The sequence below is a fragment of the Microcebus murinus genome, chromosome 12 (assembly GCF_040939455.1).
Source record: "Microcebus murinus isolate Inina chromosome 12, M.murinus_Inina_mat1.0, whole genome shotgun sequence".
Taxonomy (NCBI): Eukaryota; Metazoa; Chordata; class Mammalia; order Primates; family Cheirogaleidae; genus Microcebus; species Microcebus murinus.
Window position 1 is genome coordinate 23,616,966 of NC_134115.1, and position 21,749 is coordinate 23,638,714.

Consider the following 21,749-nt stretch of genomic DNA (forward strand, 5'->3'; position numbering starts at 1 on the left):
CCGTATCTCTTTCTATAAGTCTGGCTTATTCTTGCTGTTGGTTCCCATATGCTTGAGGAAGGTAAACTCTTCTCAGTATTATCTGAAAGATCTGTATGTGGCTGCACTTGCTGGAGGGAGCAAGCCAGAAATGCCATATAACCTTAGGTAAAGTGAACATGATTCTGGGGCTACCTGCTGGTTTGGATTTTCCTCATCTTTTTTCTTCGCATTGACTATTCAGAGTTGACTGATGAAAAGTATTTATTTTGGGAAAAAAATGCCACCAAAGGGGCAATAATGTATAAAGGAATGATTAAAAGATACAATTTACAATAAATTAAATGTATGGGCTGGGCATGGTGGCTCATGCTTATAATTCCAGCACTTTGGAAGTCCAAGGCAGAGGGTCTTTTGAGGTTAGGAGTTCAAGACCATCCTGAGCAGGAGTGAGACCCCATATCTACTAAAATAGAAAAATTAGCCCTGCGTATGGTTGTGTACTCTGTAGTCCCAGCTACTCGGGAGGCTGAGGCAGGAGGATCACTTGAGTCCAGGAGTTTGAGGTTGCAGTGAGCTATGACAGATGCCACTGCACGTTCTACCCTGGGTGACAGAGTAAGACTCTGTCTCAAAAAAAAAAAAAAAGGAAATTGAACCCGCCTCCTCATTCCTCCCTCATAAAAACATATATGTGCTTCTTAACCTTAATTTAAATTTTGTGAATATATGAAATGGCCAAGTAAATGAAAAGACATATGAAAAGTCCCATTTCATTTGTTTCTTAAGGCTTTTTATTAAGAGGTTTGCTGATGTAGTGATTTTGGCCAGACGTTTGAAGTGTTTCTGCCTCAACAGAGGCTTTCTAGAGAGCACGGGTGGGCCAGCCCTGAGAACCAGAGGAAGCTTCCCTGCAGTGACTTGTAATTCCCAGAAGGAACTTAAAGGGGGTGTGGGATCTTTTAAAAGTAAATATTTCTATTACATGAAGATGAACTTTTAAAGAGATCCCAGACCCTTCCTCTCAGGTCCTGGCCATTGCAGCTGCCCTGCTGTGTGCTCATTGTTTCTGTACCTGGTATATATTTTTCATTATTTTCATTATTTTCTGTTCACGTGCATGTTCGTGTTTTGCAGTATATCAGAACTTCTTATGATACAAAATTGGATCATCTGTTACATTTAATGTTGAAAGAATGGAAAATGGAACTGCCCAAGCTGGTGATCTCTGTCCATGGGGGCATCCAGAACTTTAAGATGCCCTCCAAGCTTAAAGGGATCTTCAGCCAAGGTCTGGTCAAAGCCGCAGAGACGACGGGAGCGTGGATAGTAACCGAAGGCATCAACACCGGTAAAGCGTGTTCCTGTCTGTCTACCTGCCTGCCCTCCTGCTCGCTCGCTCTCTTGCTTCTTTTTGTTCCCTCTTTCTAACTGTGAGGCAGGCGGTGTGTCCCCTCATCTCTGCTCTGCAAGGCTCCCGGGAGATGTGGTGCTGGGAAGGAGAAAGATGAAAAACCTAGTGACGGGAAAATAAACTCAGAAGAATCATAGGCCTTTCCTGGAATGTGTTTTTACGGTTGTCAAAATATACTATTTTAACATAACCTTGGGTAAACTTCTGGCAAAGAAAATGATCTTTTCCTGAGCTTCAGACTGTGGTGGGGGTCAGATAGGGCATTGAATCCATGTGAGTGTGTAGTGTTTGTGGACTTAGACTTGAGCTGAACTCGTGATCGCTGTCAAGTTCTTAGACATGGGAAATCAGAGATGTGCACAAAACTTACACTGAGTGTTTTGGGAATCATAATTTTTTTGGGGTTTTATTTTCTTTAACTAAAAAAATAATGTGTTTTTCTTTTTTGATTGCTAACACACTCATTGTATTTATCGCTGACTCGAAACTCCTTGAAATCTGACATTTGAGAACTGTGTATAGTAGCCTCCGAACCTTATTCTTTTGCTCCAGTGTTTATGAACTATCTGCATATTAGAATCACCTGGGGAGCTTTTAAAGCATGCATATATACAGGCTCTCTCCTAGATGAAGCAGAAGCTTTCAGGCTCCACCTTGTTGGATGTGCACCAACATTGAGAACTAGTGACTCGAAAAAGCCTTGTCTTTTACCAATCTGTCACTAACCTGTGGTTTTCTACTTTCCCTTTACTTTTCTCTCTTTGATTTGGCATGCCCTAGCCAATGTGTCCTCTCCAATTCTGCCCATTGCTTTAAGATCTACACTAGATGCCAACACACCCACGAAGCAGCCTCTGAGTATCTCAACTAGAGCTGCTTACTTTTGTCCCTTTTTAAAATTTTTTCTCAGTATTTATTTATTTGTTCATTTTTAGAGACAGAGTCTTACTATGTTGACCAGGATAGTCTTGAACTCCTGGCCTCAAGCAATTCTCCCACCTCAGCCTTCTGAGTAGCTGGGACTATAGGCACATGCCACTACACCCAGCTTGTCTCTTAATTTCTATGGTATTTATGGCCTGTGGCACTTAGAATGTTTGTATTGTGCCTTACAAGTTAGGAAGGGTCTGTGAGTTAGTTCTCCTTCCTGGTAATATGCTAGAGGCCAGGGCCTAGATATTTGCCTAAGCCTTTAGCAACATGTACTGATTTAACAAACAATTTCTTTTGACCGAAAAGGAGTGAAGGAAGCAAATGACTGAAAAACAATGCAAAATAAAACCAGAGGATCTGGCCTGTCACTAGTGGGTAGCCTGGTAGTTCATCCTGCATATTTTATAGAGATAATTATCATTTCACATTCTTAGAAGAAACTGAAGTTGGCAGAGTTCTAAGTCCATTGTATAGCACTTATTTTATTTCCAGTAAAGAAGTGGGGTGGGGTGGGGAAGTTTTGCACAGTTCAGGAAAAGCTAGACTTGGGCAAGGCTTTCTCTTTGAATATCGACTGGATTGCATGCTTTATTTTACTTAATACTTTTTTTTTTTTTAATTTTAGGTTAGGCCCAACTAACCTAAAGGAATACAAATACAGTAGTGTAAAGGTGACTACTAAATAACAAAGGAAATGGGAAATGAGAAATACTTGGAGCTTCCCTAAACAATGGTCAGTCTGACCTGATTCAATCACAAGCCCTCTCCGGCTTGGCTCCTCAAGGAGCGGTCCCCGGACCAGCGGCATCAGAGTCACACCTGGGAGCTTGCTGGAAACAGACCTCAGGCCCTGCCCAGACCTGCAGAATCCGAATCTGCGTTTTACCAACATTCCCAGATGTTTCTTACTCACATTTGAGTTGGAGAGCTCTGCTGTTCTTGAGTTGCTTCTTAACCGTAGTTCAACCTGATTTGGCACGAATCTTTGCCATTTACTTAAATCTAATGCCGGAGCTGTAAGACTCTACTGTGTATAAAGCATCTGGAAACGTGGTGGGGATGAGACATGAGTAACGTGAGCCCTGGGTTAATAATGGGCGGGCTGTGACAAAGAGATAAAAAGCAACGACCTAGAAATTGATGCTGCCTGGGTTGTAGCTGGAATACAAAGGAAGTCTTGGGAATACAAGGAAGAGGGAGATGAATTCCAGTTTCAGCGGAGGTCACCTTGGGGGAAGGAAATAGCACTTGGTGTTGGTCTAGAAGGAAGGGTAAAAATAAGAGGTCTTCCGCTAAGACCTCAGGGCCAGCCACACAGCTGGAGATGAAGGCCTGTGTCAAAAGAAGTGAGAGGTCCCCTGGCTGGAGTGTGCACCCTGTGATAGGGGACAGGGAAAGCAAAGTGGATGGAAGCCAGATTGGGTGCCATGCTGGGGTTTTATTCTCTATGTGGCAGGGACCCCTGAAAGGATTTTGAACAGGAGAAAGAGTTAGGGGAATGACATGGTCGGATAGGGTTTTACAGGAAGTCTCAACATACAATTTGTATTGGGATCACACGAACAGCAACCATGCTGGCAAACCATGCCAAACCTATGAATCAGCATCTCTATCAGGGTGGATGGCTGTACATTTGGTACTGATGTGTGTCTGTGGTCCCCAACCCATATCTAAAGTTGACTCTGGGAGAGGGTTTGAAAATAGGTTGGAGGGGAAGATGCCAGAGAAAAGCAGATGATTTAGGCACCAAGCATCGAATACATGCAATATGCAGGTTTTTTTTTTCCTCTGCCAATGACACATATAGAAGTCAACACTCTACATAGGAAGAGTAAGTCTTACAATGCAGTGCTGTGACTAAAGTTCAGATTAAGCCAATCTCAAAGGCTACTCACTCTTTGATTCCAACTATAGTATGTTGGAAATATTATGTTCCAAAATAGTAGATATTTTGGAAAAGGCAAAACCATGGAGACAGTAGAAAGACCAATGATTGCCAGGGGCTGGGAGGAGGGAGGGTGAACAGGAGTAGTACAGGGGATTTCAGGGCAGTGAAAGTCTTCTGAATGATACTGCAGTGGTGGATGCACATCTTTATACATTTGTCAAAAACTCATAGAATGTACAACCCCAGGAGTGAGCCCTAATGTGAACTATGGACTCTGGGGGTGGAGGTGGGTGGGTAGTGATACATCAATGCAAGTTCACTAATTGTAACATGTGCACCACTCTGGTGGGTGATGTTGGCACCGGGGAAGCTCTGTGTCTGTGTGGTGGCAAGGGTGTAGCATAGGAACTCTCTGTACTTTCCATTCAGTCTTGCTGTGAACCTAAAACTGCTCTAAATAATAAACTTTTTTTTTTTTAAAGTCAGGTTACCTAGACTGGAATGCAAGCTCTACAAATTACCAGCTCTAATCTTGAGCAACTTATTTAACCTCTCTGTGCCACAAATTTTGCTTATAAAATGGACTTTGAAAAGTTCCTACTTAAAGTGTAAATACATGTAAAGGTAGCCAACACTTACTGAAATCTATGTGGCAGTAAGTGTTGGCTACTGTAATTATTGTTATTATTAGTAATCCCAGGAGAGCAAATATTAATGTATTACTCCTTAATATATTGGCTCTGGAATATTTGTGTATATAAAGCTATTAAATTCATCTGCCTTAATGAAGGAAGGAACATTATCTGCAGGATGTTTTGCTGGGACATTGGAGAAAATTAGAAAGAAAACCATTCATGATGGCAGGGCTGGGCTTGCTGAATCAGATGGACAGCTTTCTTAGGCAAGAGTGGGAGCAGAACTGAGCTTGTAGGCAGGAATTGCCCAAAGTGAGAGGAGAATTGTTCAGGTAGAGAGAAGTCAATGATAGGAGAAAGAGATGTTGAGAAAAAAAAAGAGAAAGCCAAGATAGCAAAAACTAATTCTACATGCTAGTAGCTTTCCCTTAGCATTGCCTTTTGCATAGACTTGTCTATTTGTCGCTTTCTGGCAGTCACTGGGTTTTGCATGATTTCTGAATTAAAGTTTGATTTTTTAAACTGTTTGTTCATAGGAGTGTCCAAGCATGTTGGAGATGCCCTGAAAGCTCATTCCTCTCAGTCCTTGAGGAAAATCTGGACAGTTGGAATCCCTCCTTGGGGAGTCATTGAGAACCAGAGAGATCTTGTTGGAAAAGATGTAAGTAGACAATCCTTTCAGAACAAAAGGAAATGAACACGTATCCAAACTGCCGACTTAACACTGTGCTTGGATGTCTAATGGACGTCACAAATGTAATACATCCAAAACTAACTGCTGACTTCCTACTGCTTCCCTCACCCTATCTTAGGAAATGACAATCCCATCCTTGTAGTTGTTCAAGCCAAAAACCTTGGACTAATCCTGGAATGATGTCTTTGTTCCCATGCCTCAAACTAGATCCACTAGTAAACTATCAGCTCCCCTTTTAAAACAGACCCAGAATCTGACCTCTTCTCATGACCTCCACTGTACCTGAGCATGTCCAAGCTACCATCATCTGTTGCCTGAATGATTGTAATAACCTTCCTTACTCTTACCTTTGACTCCTATTACAGTCTATTCTAAACACAGTAGCCAGAATGATTCTTCTGAAGTACAAAGCAGATCATGCTGTTCCTCTGTGCAAAATCTTTCAGTGGCTCCTGTCTTGCTTGGAATAATAGCCAAGGTTCTTGCAATGGTTTGCACATAGTGAAACAAGGGATATTCTTAAGTTTGCCCTCACTAGTTCTCTTCACTCATCTTGTTTTACTCTCGACTTCATTCTTGTATATTGACTCTTTGTTCCTATGTTTGAGTTCTTTTAAAGGAAATATACTTGTCCATTTATAAGACTAATATAAATTTCTGGTAAAAAATATCAGATATTAGAAAAGGTATAAAGAAAAAAGATAACTACTGTTAATATCTTGGTGTGTATCATTCCCGAATTTTTTCTATGTATGCGTGCATGTGACTAATTAAAAAATGTGTATTTAAAAAAATTTAACAACAGAAATACATTGTTATGAATTTGCTTTGTAAGCTTAACTATTTAACATTGCTATTTCTCTATGTCTATTAATATAGACATGCATATGATTTACTTTAACTTTTATTTTGGAAAATTTCAAACATGTTAAACAGTACAGAGATGAGAATAATGAATTCCTTCCTATGCACCTATGTCCTGGCTTCATCAGTTATCAACTCATAGCCAATTTTGTTTCTTCTTCCCTTCTCCCTTCCTAATCAACCTCCTCTTCATTATTTTGAAGCAAATTCGAGACATCCAATGATTTCATTTATGAATATTTCAGTAGTTTTAAAATATATATGGATAATTTAAAAATTAAACAGTCATGCAGTTATCATATCTAAAAAGTTAATAGTAATTCCTGAGTGTTGTCAACTATTCAGTTGAGTTAAGTTTTTCATTGTCTCATAATTTTTTAATTGTTTGATTTCATTATTAAAAAAAGTTCCGTACATTGTTATGGGTTTGTATGTCTATCTTGACTTGCTTTTCTTTTGAGTCACTTTATTTATTTTTATTTATTTAATTAGTGACAGAGTCTTGCTCTGTTGCCCAGGCTAGAGTGAGTGCCGAGGTGTCAGCCTAGCTCACAGCAACCTCAAACTCCTGGACTCAAGTGATCCTTTTGCCTTAGCCTCCCAAGTAGCTGGGACTACAGGGATGCGCCACACCACACATGGCTAATTTTTAGTAGAGGTGGGGTCTTGCTCATGCTCAGGCTGGTCTTGAACTTTGGAGCTCAAGCAGTCCTCCTCCTGTCTTGGCCTCCCAGAGTGCTAGGATTACAAGCATGAGGCACCATGCCTAGTCTATTTTTATTTAAAAAAAATAAGTGAACTTTATATGTAAATTATACCTCATTAAATTATCATTATTATTATTATTTTGAGACAAATTCTCACTCTGTAGCCCCAGCTAGAGTGCAGTGGCTTCATCATAGCTCCGTGTAGCTTCAAATTCCTGGGCACAAGCAATTCTCCTTCCACAGCCTCAAGAGTAGCTGGGATTACAGGCTTGTACCACCACTCCGGCTAATTTTTCTATTCTTAGTAGAGACGGGGTCTTCTTCTCCATTAATCACTATAGTTATTCGTAATCATGCTCAAATTGTCCCATTTTGGCCAGTGGAGCATTTTCAAGTTGTCTCTTGAACCCTTTTACACAATTCATCATTTTTCATAATCCTCTTGCGTTTTAGTATGAAGAAATATTTCCGGCTTATTTTGTATATTTTTTGCTCCCTATAGAAATAGCTGGTTGATTTTAGTGGGACATACTATTAGGAGATCACAATTTGGAGGCCAAGGGTACATTTTGATTTTTCATGACCGATAGTATTCTCCTATACTAGAATGGAATCAGCAATTCTGCCGTTACTGTCCATTTAGGTGGTTTTTCATTTTTCACATTTTCAGACAATGATATTATGATAAGATATATAAATCTTTAGTACTACTTTGCTTATTTTCCTAGAAATAATTCTCAAAATGGAATGCTTACAGTCTCTATACACATTTAAAAATGTAATACATTGCCTTCCAGAAAGGTAGAAACAATTCACATTCTTACCACAGGGTATGTGGGTGGGTGCCCATTTAGTTCTGAGTATTCTGGCTCCTTCAAACTTTGCTATTCTCATAGGTGTAAAATATTATAATACCTCATTGTTCTATGTACATTTCTCTGATGGCAAGTGAGGTCCAATATCTCATGGTTGGACCTGTCATGGTTTTTGTGCATTTTCAAGCAGGGTTTTTATACTTATCTTTGAAAGATCTTTTATATTACAATTCAGTCTAGTAATGTTTGTCAAGTATGCTGCATTTCTCACAATTTTTATTTTATATTATTTATGATCATTTTTCCATAAATACAAAATATGTATTAAATCTATCAGTCATTGTCTTTTTGGTTTCTGGCCTCAGTGTCATGCTTAAGAATTATAAAGAGATTTATTTATTTATTTTGAGATAGAGTCTAACTCTGTCACCCAGGCTGGAGTGTAGTGGTGTTATCATAGCTCACTGCAACCTCAAGCTCCTGAGCTCAAGTGATCCTCCTGCCTCAGCCTCCCAAGTAGCTGGGACTACAGGGGCACACCACTGTGCCTGGCTAATTTTTCTGTTTTTTGTAGAGATAAGGTCTTGCTATGTTACCTAGGCTGGTCTTCACCTCCTGGCTTCAAGCTGTCCTCCCACCTCAGCCTACCAAAATGTTAGGATTACAGGCATAAGCCACTTTTTAAGTCACTTTAAAAGGCAGTTTTTAAAGTCTAATGTATGTAAAATTCATAGTGCTTTTTACGTGCACTATTTATTTGAAGCCTCACAGCACCTCTCTGACTAGGAATTGCCATCATTATCCTTATACATTAGGAAAATAGCCTGAAAGAGGAGGCAGGAATTACTCAGAGTTAAAGCTAGTAAATAAAAGAGCCTTGACTCAAACTTGGGTTCTATGACTCAGACTATTGTGCTCTTGCCTCTAAAAGCAAATAAGAGTAGGAACACTGAAAGAAAATGCCCATAAATGTAATAAAGGTTTTGATGTTTTGTATTGAATGAAATGCCATTTGTCCTTGAACTGTTTTTTAGTAGCCTGAAACAAAATAAATACAGAAATGGAAAATAAATATTTAGAACCACTGTTAGCAATGTGACCATGCTGTGACACCCAATCTCTTGGCGAGTGGGCTGATCTTGCTGAACATGGTATGTAGGGTGTTGTTGAACTTGTGAGTCTCAAGTTCAGCAACACTCCTAGTTATGCATAGTAGGACCACATATTGGTCCATAAAAAATGGGAAATTAAAATAACTGATCTTTCATCACTGATAGTTTGAGAAGCACTGCCCTAAGTAACAAGTAATACTTTTTACCTTCCGCCAGGTAGTCTGTTAGTGCATAGAGACAGGCCCTTGGAGCAGTGAAGCCGAGGGAAGGATCTTGAACTCTGATGCTCTCTTGTCCTTGCTGTCCCTCAGGTGGTGTTTCTGTACCAGACTCTGGGTAACCCCCTCAGCAAGCTCACCACACTCAACAGCATGCACTCTCACTTCATCCTCTCTGACGACGGCACTGTGGGCAAGTATGGAAACGAGATGAAGCTCAGGAGGAACCTGGAGAAGTACCTCTCCCTGCAGAAAATACACAGCCGTGAGTACCGGAGGGCTCAGCCAGCAGGTCTGGTTGGGGGCCTGCTGAGGAGCGAGGTGCTCCATTGTCACCTGCACAGAGCAGAGCGAGCCCAAGTTGGCCCCTGTCTTAGAGCAGCCAGAGAGATTAAGTTAACACGTGGGAACCTGCAGCTGGAAGAAAGCAGGATGTAAGGTGGTGAAGACTTGTGGGTGACGAGAGAGAGGGAGGAAGAAATCTTTGAGGGATCATGGGAAGATGGGGACTTTAGCGGAGCCTGGAAGAGCCCTTAGGGTTGGATATATGGAGGGAGAGAGGAGGGGAGCTTTCCATGTGGGAATGGAAAGGAAGAGTGATGAGGAGACTGAGGGGAGTAAAGGGATGAATTTTGATGGTCTGGGAAGAGGACACATCATGTGTGAGTGGAGTTTCCCAGACAGGGAAGAGGTTAAAACCAGACTGGGCTTTTAGGAATAGGAACCTTGGGAGCTGTCATGGTTGTGCCATGCTCACAGTGGTTCGAGAAGGCGTTGAGAAGGCCATTTTGGTAGCAGTGTCTGTAGGAGGGAGAGGGCAGGGGAGGCCCAGAACTGGTGCACACCACTGGGCAGAGAGGGGGGAATCCTTTACAGAGAGCAGGGGGCTGGGTGCCGAATGGAAAAAGGGAGGCTTTTGGTCCAAGGCAGAAGACGGTGGGCCTCAGCCTCTTGTGCTGAATGAAATCTTCCACAGAATATTCCTTTAGGGCAGAGGGCCAGGGAGTGGGAATGCCCTCAGGAGGCTCAAGTCATCTTCCACTTTTGAGTGTAGGTTGCAAAAGTGAAAAGTCCAAAAGGCTATTTAGTTTTTGCCCTTAATCTCTTGCCCAGCGGAATGTAGCGAGGTCAGACCGATTAAGGCTCTGTTGTTTACTGCCCGCGACCTTGCGCTAGGGCGTCCACATCTGTCAAACAATTTTCTTATTACAAAATGGAAGGAACTATCTACCTGTAACTTTTGTTGTGAGAATTGAGAAGAAGTATGTTAGGTGTGTCTAGAATAGTGTTAGGGGTCACCATATGTCTTTAACAAATGTCTGTTTTTTCCTTCCCTTGGTACAGTGGTCATGTCAGGGTTGTGGGGAAGGATGGGGACGGGAGGGACTCTGGGAATTGTCGCCAGTCACTTAGAGATCAGTGTGAATGAAGGTTCTGAGGCTCACTTAGGTCAGAACATGGAGAGAGAGATCAGGTGTGTGGTCCTTTGTGGGCTAGAGGTGCGTGGGGGGAAGGGAGACCAACAGCAGAGGGAAGGAGGAGTGGTCAGAGAACAACCTTGAGGAAGAATTCCTGCAGTGGGGGATTGGCTGGGAGCCTGAAATATTAGTTACTTGAAATGTCCTGTTGCCTCTGCTGACCTGAGCTCACCACCTACCTTGCTCGGGTTGTTCGCAGCACTATAATGTGTGTCCATGAGAAGCATGAGTGTCACTGTCTTTCTGACTCCTTGCTGAGCACCTTTTTTTGTGTGTGTGAATGCAAGCTGGCTTATAGCGGTAGGTGACATTTCTACCTTCAGTGATCTTGACGTTTTGGATTTATCTGGACAATTTCACTGCCTGTGGAGAAAGAATGTGGAGTCAATTCCAATGGAGTGGTAACATTTACTATTCTAAGGAGAACCCATATAAAAACATCAAACGATGTTTGATGTTTTTATATGGGTTCCTCCCACACACACACAAAGAAGAAGGAGAAGACAAAAGAAAAATGCCCCCAACAAACCCCAGATTCTTATGTATCAAAGCCGATCCAGGAGCCTGCAGTGGAGGCAGCTCTTTAGTGTGATTTCTCAGCAAGAACTTTGTAATTTTTTTCTTTTGAAACATATTTTATTAGTAGCATCAGTAAATCCTTTTTTGTAGAACACAGCCATAATTATATTTACTTTTGTGGGAATTAGTTATGGCTTCAAGAAAAATGTACCTAATAGAAATTGAATTCTCTTTTCCCCTCTTCAGCAAAATGCTCCCATTGATTTCTTTTTCTGATGGTAAAATTATTATATACTTTCATAATCAGATAAAGTGAAGAAAGTATATAAGAGAAGAAAAAGATAGTTCTCTATACTCTCACTATCAAAACTAACCATTGTTACTAACCATTGTTACCTCCTCCTCCTCCTCCTCCTTCTTCTTCTTCTTCCTCTTCTTCCTCTTCCTCCTCCTCTTCCTCCTTTTCCTCCTCTTCCTCTTCTTCTTCTTTCTTCTTTCTTCTTCTCACAAGGTCTCACCATCTTGCCCAGTCTAGAATGGTGCAGTGATAGCTTGCTGCAGCCTCAAAGTCCAGGGCTCAAGCAATCCTCCTGCCTTGGCCTCCCACAGTGCTGAGACTACAGGTGTGAACCACCATACCCAGCCATGCCATGCTTCTTTTAAAGTCATTTCTCCCCGGTAAACATGGGTGTATTTCCATGTCAATAAGTATAATGTGGCACATTTTTAATGCCTGTATAATATTCCATTATATGGGATATAAGAAATTCTCTTATAAAAGTTTTTCTATTCTAACATTAATGAAATATTTACCTAAATTCTCTTCCAGTACTTTTGTGCCTTTTTATACCATTTCCCCCATTTCATAAGACTGTATTATTAGAGAAACCTATGTCTATTACTTGGTACATCTTAGATTTGGAGAAAATAATATGGAGGTAGAGGTATGTGGAAAAGAAAAAGAAATAGAATATCAAAGCATTGAAATAGACTCAGTGGAGTATTTCTTGATACCGTGGATGCCTGCTAACAGACCCACCCCTCACATTGGAGAGTCTGACACAAGAATATGCATAGAAGCCCAAATGCAGTATGTCTTAACACTTAAATACCATAAATCAAGCTTAAAAACTGCATAGAATATGTACTAGCCTTTTATTTTGACACAGATGGCTGGAAGGCCAGATTTAAGTTGGGAATTCTTGGACTTTGGAAGTACTGAGCCAGAACGTGGTGGTGAGGCAGCTCATACCTGGGTTCTCCCCTGTGGCCTGCCCCTGCTTCTCTTCCTACCTTTTGCTTACTCCTTCAATGCCGGGAGTCTCACTTACATGAGGTATCCTGGACATTCAGGCCTATATGTCAAAACTCTACCTCTCTGCCCCACACAGCTGACTCTGGCAAGTATTTCCTTGGGGAGGACACAGTGGGGCAGAGGCACAAGAAAACCCTGGAAGCAGGGATTTTGGTGTCTTGGGCGCTCTAGTAAGTAGGGGCACAGGACTCCTCACCACGAGGGCAGGAGCATGGCCAGAGGAGGGCTAGAGTGGGCCCCTGAGCACATGGGGCCCAGAATAAAGTCCACTCTTGCTGAAGATGAGTGTAGTGCTTGCTAATTTTTCTTTCTTTTGAAAAATAAAAGGACAAATAGTGATTTAAATGTAATATATCAATACATGTGTGGTGTAAAAACACAAACATTTCCCAAGCCTTCCCCTCCCTTCTCCACTGTTCATAGTTTGATGTATATCCTTCCAGACTTTTCCAGTTATGTATATAACAGGCTATAAATATACCTATGTGTGTGCATACATATAAAATTCATATCTATGTACATGGCCTTAAAAATAAATAGGATAATACTATGTATATTACTCTAACTTTTTTGTTTAATATCTTTTTTAAAAGACTCTTCAGTCATTCCTTTTTTATTTTTTTTGGTCTTCCTTGTTTTAATAAAGTAATATCTAGTCATGATAAAAAATTTAAATAGTGAAAAATGGAACAAATGGAAATGTAAAAATCTTTGAGGGTTGCTTATCTGAGCTCATTCCTAGAAATAACCACCACTAAAAGTTTATTAAATCAGTGAAGGTTGATCAACTTTGGAGATGAGCTATGAGCACATTGGGATTCATTATATATACTTTTAATCCTTTATTTATTTATTTACATTTTTAAAAAGCTTTTCTTCCTTTCTCGCCCAGGTTCTGATGCAAGGATGCATTATATTGTTCTGTTTACTTTTAGATACTTTTGTAATTTCCTACAATGAAAGGTTGACAGTTCTTGAGGACTACTTATTTATTTATTTTTTTAAATTACTAAAAGCCTGTTAGCCACCTTTCTACCTGGCAAAAGGTTGAAAGCGCTCTTACCATATTGGTCCTCCATGTGATTTGAAATCCAAGCTCCTGGCATGGTGCCAATCTAAGCAAGCCTGGGTAAAGCGAGAAAGAGGACTCAGTGCGGGGAGCGGGCATATGTGGCAACTGAGAAACTGGTGTCTGGAAATCTGAGTGGTGACCGGCTGAGGTAGGGATCCTTTGTAACAACAGCACGGTATTGTTTGTGTTCTGAAATAGGTTCAGGACAAGGCGTGCCCGTGGTGAGGCTGGTGGTGGAAGGAGGTCCCAATGTCATCCTCGCAGTGTGGGAGACCGTCAAGGACAAGGACCCGGTGGTGGTGTGCGAAGGCACAGGCAGGGCTGCGGACCTCCTGGCCTTCACCCACAAACACTTAGACGAAGGGTGAGCTGTCACCTCTTCCTTTTTCAAACTTTAGTGCCACTAGTCCTCCGTTTCAGTTCTTTAAGCTGAGCCTGTGTCCTTGGAGTACAGAGATTGGAGCTGGAATTCATTTCTTAGCGGCTCTGTATTTGTTCATCAACACCAAAATGCCTTCCAACGATGAGAGCTGCCATTTTTCTAAGCTGAATAATGGCCTGCCTTTAATAGGGAGGTTTGAGCCGTGCTTGAGCTTCAGAAAAAGGCATTTCTGGGGGGAAGGAGGAAGGAGGGGCTCAAACAATTGGACATGACAGCCGTAAGAACCCTTATAATTTCCGAAATAATAATTAAAAAAAGAACTCTGCAGTGACGGAGGAGACCAGTGCTGGCCAGAGGTCCCCTTCAGGTTCATTTGCCATTAGTAAAAATAGGAGGAATTGGGGAAATCGGTATCCCAGCATTTACATGGCATATCGTGCTTATTTCAGGCTTGAATTCTGCCCTTTTTTGAAATAAGAAGATAGTTCTTTCTCTAGCCATCCCTATATCCAGTGTGAGTCTTTCAGTTTCACAAGTGAGATGTTTCTACTGTGTCAATAAATACAGTGCCTAAGTACTAAAATGCTGACTCCACTAATTTATTTAGTAGACATTTATTCACTGTTCATGTTCTAACAACTTCCTAGGGTCTCTTTCCTTGCGATTTCTCTCCCTGTACAGCCCCTTAGCTCTCTACTTCTACCTTCTCCCCTCTACCTTCTCCCTGTTAGTTCACACCATTCCCCTTCCTGAAGTCACCCTGCACGAGGAGTGGTTCTTAAACATTGTGCGGTTTGAGCGCCTTGAACAATATGATGCCTATGATTTTGCAGCCCTCCGGAAATCTATCAGCTCAAGAACTCTGCCTCAGAGTGAATTCTTTTCAGGGTTGTGACAGATCAACCCACTCTCACCTTCAAATTCAGCCTTCTCCTGGGGCTCCTGCTTCTATCTGCTTCCTGCTCATTTGCTTTCCTGGCAGAACCACCCTCAGACACCTTCTCTGTTGGGGTGGGGCCGGGAGGGGGGCCTTCTTGTACTGATGTTGCTGGCTTGGTCTTTCGCTCAAGTCATGACCATGTATTTCTCTCTCAGGATACTGCGTCCTCAGGTGAAGGAGAAGATCATCTGCATGATTCAGAACACTTTCAACTTTAGTCTTAAACAGTCTAAGCACCTTTTCCAAATTCTAATGGAGTGCATGGTGTACAGGGATTGTGTGAGTATGATGAGTTGATGACTCAGCTGATTTATAAAATACTGATTTACAATTGGGACATTTACAATTGGGACATTTATGATTTATGATTTACAATTGGGACATTTATGGTTTTTTTTTTTTTTTTTTTTTTTTTTTTTGAGACAGAGTCTCGCTTTGTTGCCCAGGCTAGAGTGAGTGCCATGGCGTCAGCCTAGCTCACAGCAACCTCAAACTCCTGGGCTCGAGTGATCCTTCTGCCTCAGCCTCCCAGGTAGCTGGGACTACAGGCATGCGCCACCATGCCCGGCTAATTTTTTTTTTTATATATATATCAGTTGGCCAATTAATTTCTTTCTATTTATAGTAGAGACGGGGTCTCGCTCTTGCTCAGGCTGGTTTTGAACTCCTGACCTTGAGCAATCCGCCCGCCTCAGCCTCCCAAGAGCTAGGATTACAGGCGTGAGCCACAGCGCCCGGCCTCATTTATGGGTTTTTAAATTTTTAATTTGGTAAGCTTGGCTTCTTACTGTCTGACTCCACTCTTCATGCTTCAAATTCCAGGCTCTGTCTGAGAAAAACAGTTAAAATAGTATAGCAGTATTGCAGAAAATTATCAAATTTAATGAAAGTTACACATAATCATTTTCAGAGGGTAAAGGGACAGCTTTGTGTTGTCAATCAACTCAGAGTCTCCTGGGTTAGTGGACTGCACCATGGCATCCTGAGTAAATCCTGCAGGAGATCATTAGGAACGTGTTGGACAATGGCAATGTGGGAATAAACTCTGGGATAGAAGGTGGAACTCACATCCTTATAGATAACCTATAGATGGCTATAAGGTATGACCATAATGTAAACTCAGGAAAAGTTTTCAGTGTTTTAGGGTACTATGGTCAAAATTTCTATCAATGACTTGCATATGCTGAAAATTATAGTAATACATAAATACGTCATGATTCAAAGTAATCTTTCCAGAATTTGAAGGTTAGATAAAATCAAGCAAGAATTTTGGTAATATTTAAGTACCTAGCCTGAAAAAAACATTGAAAAAGTTGAGGCCATAGAAAGCATTACAAAATGTATGTGAAAAACCCTTTGGGATTTTATTTGACCTAATAACAACAATGATAACAACCGTGTTTACAATAAACAGTGAGCTTTCACCCAAAATAGCCCCGTGAGTGAGTTCAATATGGCAGTGGTTGTTTATTCCGTTTTAGAGATGTTGAAGCCTCAAGGCTAGACAGTTTGTGATGTTCACAGTTATGCAGTTAACACTTGGTAGAGCTGAAAACTGGAGCTCAGAGTTAAAATCTAGTTCTTGGTCTACTACACTTTGTATTTCCCACGTTACTCAGTAAGTTATGCAAAGCACATTTTAAAGAGATTGCCTTTGTGTTTGCCTCTTCCTGTCATCAAGGAGAGTAATTAAGGAGCAGTGTAATGATTAAGGGGTCGAGAAGGCAGCTGAGGGTTTGCACATCACAGTAACTGCATTCTCAGCTCCTGTACCATGGAGGGTTGATTTTATTCAGGCACATGGAGGGTGTATCAGGTGAGAGGAGCCAATGTTTGATTGTTGTGGAAGCATAGGTTTTATATCTTTATGGGACCTTAGCGAAAATCCAGCAGGTCTCTCTCACTTTGTGGGTGAGGAAACTGAGATTCGTTGAGTGGCCTTAAGATATTTACCTAAGGTTGGCTAGTCAGTGGCATACTGGGAATAGGACTTGCCAGTCTTGGTTCTTTTCTGTTAAACCAGCTCTTTCTATTATCTTTCTATTACATGAAATATATTTTATTTATTTTTATTTTTATTTTTTTTGAGACAGTCTCGCTTTGTTGCCCAGGCTAGAGTGAGTGCCGTGGCGTCAGCCTAGCTCACAGCAACCTCAGACTCCTGGGCTCAAGCAATCCTCCTGCCTCAGCCTCCCGAGTAGCTGGGACTACAGGCATGTGCCACCATGCCCAGCTAATTTTTTCTATATATATTAGTTGGCCAATTAATTTCTTTCTATTTTTAGTAAAGACAAGGTCTTGCTCTTGCTCAGGCTGGTTTCGAACTCCTGACCTCGAGCAATCTGCCCGCCTCGGCCTCCCAGAGTGCTAGGATTACAGGCGTAAGCCACTGCACCCGGCCTGAAATATATTTTAATTTGGAAAGACTGAGATACGTTCGTTAATATCAGGTGACCCTTTATAGCTATAAGTAAAGTCCTTATTTGACTTGACATTGTGAAGACCATGGTGTTGTCCCTTGTACTTGCTTATTGGGTCCATTGTAATTGCCTCACTAGTTTCATGACAAACCCTTGAGAATTCATTTCTCATTAAAAAGCAAAAGTCTTGGTTTCTAAAGCTAGGTAAACAGAAGGATTTTGTTTGGTATCCCTTCACAAGGAGGAATGATTTTATTTATATTAGAAATTATCATTGAGATTCTTCTATTGTAGCACATATATAGTAAATTTTTGTAAACATTTTTTTCATAAGTATTTCCTTTGGTCTACGTGGAATTTTTAGTTATTTTCCCCCACGTGCCCACAATTCCTTGTTACCCTATATAAAACCTTTTTTCTTCTATAAGTACAACATTTTAAAGTCTATGTTGTTTTGACGTTACCAAATGAAGTATGTTTCCCTCAATTCATTAGCTCAAGTGTGAATTCTTTGGGTACTCTTTGAAGGCATTTCTTTGGTAGTTCCCCAAATGTATCCCTTTCTGTTTTTTCAACTGGTGTAGATTACCATATTTGATGCTGATTCTGAAGAGCAGCAAGACCTTGATTTAGCAATCCTGACAGCTTTGCTGAAGGGTGAGTATCTGAATGGGGCTGCCATTGTTCCCCACCCCCTCTTCTCACATTCCACAGCACTCTGTGCTTTTTGTGTAGATATTTTGAAAGAACGTGTGATTGTTTCTCTACTCCAGGCACAAATTTATCAGCATCAGAACAATTACATTTGGCATTGGCTTGGGACAGAATGGACATTGCCAAGAAACATATCCTCATTTATGGACAACACTGGAAGGTACAGTGAAAATGAAGTTATTTGGAAAAAATATTTGGTGTGTTTGTTAGGGAGGGGCAAAGAGAAAATTAGAAGAGAGATTGATTTGGCAGAGATGTGGGGGTAGCACCTTTGTAGCTGGCTCCTAGAGGTAGCTAAGACATTTTTCTTATTTTCTTTGTCTCCCTGAAAACATTTTTTTTCTCTGGCTCCGCAATCTAATTGAAGCTGAGAAAGGAAATTTGGGGGAAGACAGAATGAAACGATTTTTAACTTATTTTTGAATGGGTAGATTTTTATATTGTTATTTAAAACTGAAAATTTATCTCATTTTTTTTTTGTTTTAAAATGTAATACATACAGTTGAAAGTGAAAACAAAAAAGGAGAAAGATTACTCAATGATAATGATCATAGCTATTAACATTTCATTTTTACAGATTACAGTTGTGACTGCCACTGGTGTATTGTTTTTGGTCAAATAGAATACATGCACATTGTTTATACAACATCAAATGATATGAAAAGGCTACTAAAAAAAGATGATAGTTATCACAAGAGCTAGTACTTTTGACATTTTTTTACTATTCTAACATTTATACATCTTATTTCTTTATAATGTCATATTGCAGTATTCTGATTCATCAGTTTTGTTAATAGAAATTTTGGTGTTACAGCTATAAGGTGGGCTGGTTGCCTTGTAGTCCTGGTACTCAGCTATCATCCTGGAATTACCTCCATTATCTTGGGGATTCCCTTTGCCTTTTTGCTGTGTTAGACTGCCTGTTTTCTGTGTTCATGTCTTCCTCTTCCTTGGTTTACCCCTTTTTATTTTATTTTATTTTATTTATTTATTTTTTTCTAGTATTCTTATGCTGAATGGTTTACCCCTTTATTTTGATGGTGCACATCCTTCAGTAACTTCCTAAAACAGGAAGTATGGGAGATAAATCTTTTGAGGACTTAACATGTTTGGCTATACTTAAATTTACAATCATAATTAATTTTCTTGTAGAATTTTAAATGCCTAGCTTCCAGCACCCAGCATTGCTGTTGAAAAAAAAAAATGTTTTCTGATCCTTTGTGACCTTTCTCTTTTTTTAAAAAATGTTATTTTCGCAGTGTTCTGAGATTTTACAATGATGGGAGGTATTGTGATTTTGTATATGCATCGTGCTGGGCACATGATTTCAACTGGGCAATCACATTTTTCCATTTCATTCCATTCTGTTTCATAACTCGCTCAACTTTTCGCTGTAACTTTCTCTTTCTGTAATTCCTATTTGGATGTTGCACCTACAGATTGCTCCTCTCATTTTATCTTTTCTTAGTTTCTTATCTTTCTTTATCTACTTATCACATTCCACATCTTTTCTTTGCCAGATTTCCTTAACTTTAATTTTCAAGCCTTCTGTGAAGGTTTGCTTTTCTGGTGGCATACTGTTAATCTATTAATTTCTAAGAGCAAATTTGTTCTCTGATTGTATCTTCCCCCTTTTTCATTAGCATCCAGAATACAGTATCTTCTTTTATTTCTTTGAGGATATTAGTGAAAGCTCTTTTGAAGTTTTGTTTTTCCTGTAGTGTCCTGTTACTAGTAGATGCTTTTTGATCTGTTTTGGTCTTCTTGTTTAAGGGGTGGGGGCTAAAAAGTTCATTAGAAATTCCAAGCCAGTAGCTGGAGCCTGCCTATAGGTGTCAGCTTCACAGTAAGGTGATCTGACCTCCATTAATTGGGGGACCCCCAGATGTCAGCAGCGTATTCATGTCTTTTTCCTTGTATTGATGACGTTACCAGAAAAGAATCCTCTGATCCCCGAGGGGGAAGTACAAGCCTGTTGCTGGTGTTATGGGAGTTAAACAGGGGAGATACTGGGAAGGCACCAACATTAGGGATTCAGCCTGTATACATTTATTTCATTTTGGTACTGCTGGAATTCTGTGGCATAGATCAGCTTGGTTCGTTCTTTCTTTCTCTGTCTCTCTTTCTCTTTCTTTCTTTCTTTTCTTTTCTTTTTTTTTTTTGAGACAGGGTCTCAATCTATTGCCTGGGTTACATTGCAGTGGTGTCATCAGAGCTCACTGCAATCTCAAATATCTGGGCTCAAGCAATCCTCCTGCCTCCTCATCCTAAGTAGCTGAGACTACAGGCCTATGCCACCACACGCAGCTAATTTTTCTATGTTTTGTAGAGGCAGGGGTCTCGCTATGTTGCTCAGGCTGGTCTCTAACTCCTGGCCTCAAGCAGTCCTCTCACTTGGCTTCCCAAAGTGCTAGGATTACAGGCATGAGCCACTGTGCCAGGCCCAGCTTGGTTTTTGACATTTCCCACTTCACCTATTGGGCTTTCTGGGGACTGATAAGTCAATTGCAACTTGATCATCTGCTTTACAGCTTCTGAAACGTTGCACTCTTGTCCCCACTCTTGTTTTCCTTGTCCTTGGGGATTTCTTTGTTTAAAAAATCCATTCACTGTAGTCTTAATGAAGTTTTGGGAAGGAGTAAAATTAGATGAATGTGTTCCACTTGCCATTTATATCCAGAAGCCAGGTATGGTTTAGATGGAAACATGACAACAAAAAATGAAGAAGAAGAAGAAGAGTAACAACGACAACAATAACAACAACCACCACCTTGGGTTTTTATTAAATTACATTAGGCCTGTACATAAATTTGGGAATCTTTTACAATAGTCAGTTTTCTCGTCCAAGAGCATGGAATATTTCTTGATTTATTCAAGATGTCTTCACATTTATTCAGACATCCTGCATGTTTCTTAGTAAGACTGTATTTTATAATTATTATGCCTGTGTAGTTTTGAGTTCAAACATGTATAATTCTTTACTTATTTCCACTTCTTTAATTCTCTTTATCTCTCTTATTTATTTATACCTTTTGAAGCCTGGTGCGCTAGAACAAGCAATGTTAGATGCTTTAGTGATGGATCGGGTGGATTTTGTGAAACTCTTAATAGAATATGGAGTGAATCTCCATCGCTTTCTTACCATACCTCGACTGGAAGAGCTCTATAATACAGTGAGTATGGAAGATTTTGTCAGTCACTTCCCTTAAGGTGTATTTACTGATTAGCTCAAGATTTACCCTTTTCCTTGAATGTTCATGTACAAAGATAGTTTAGAGAGAGGCAGAGTTTTTAACCAAAGGAGAAAACGGTCTTACCAATTCCATTTTATCCTAGTAAGCCATAGTTAAATACAAAAAAACGTGAATAGAACAAATTGTTTTTTATTGTGTAATTGGAAGTATCTCAACCTAAGGCCACTATTAAAATACTGTTCCTGTGTGTTTCCTATGCAAAGCCTTTATTGAAACTAGACTAGCTTACCCATTGTGAAAACACCAATTGCGGAAGCCACACACTTCTTGAAATATTTCTCCTTGTCCTTTGAATCTTACTTTTTTGTCAAGGGATCTATTCAAGTTCTATCTTTTGGATTACTCCAGTTAGTTCACAGTGATCTGTTCCTGGAGTACAAATTATTAGCAACTCTT

General features: G+C 40.3%; 1 protein-coding gene across 1 annotated transcript in view; it reads left to right on the forward strand.

Annotated features, from left to right (window-relative positions):
* TRPM6 (transient receptor potential cation channel subfamily M member 6) overlaps positions 1-21,749 on the forward strand; it is a 162,915-nt gene that overhangs the window by 57,173 nt on the left and 83,993 nt on the right. The window contains exons 5-12 of the mRNA XM_012759807.3: positions 1,117-1,330; positions 5,386-5,510; positions 9,353-9,524; positions 13,842-14,007; positions 15,121-15,244; positions 17,970-18,042; positions 18,159-18,259; positions 21,138-21,272. Coding sequence (XP_012615261.2) covers positions 1,117-1,330; positions 5,386-5,510; positions 9,353-9,524; positions 13,842-14,007; positions 15,121-15,244; positions 17,970-18,042; positions 18,159-18,259; positions 21,138-21,272 — 1,110 coding nt within the window. The remainder of the gene's footprint in view (positions 1-1,116; positions 1,331-5,385; positions 5,511-9,352; positions 9,525-13,841; positions 14,008-15,120; positions 15,245-17,969; positions 18,043-18,158; positions 18,260-21,137; positions 21,273-21,749) is intronic.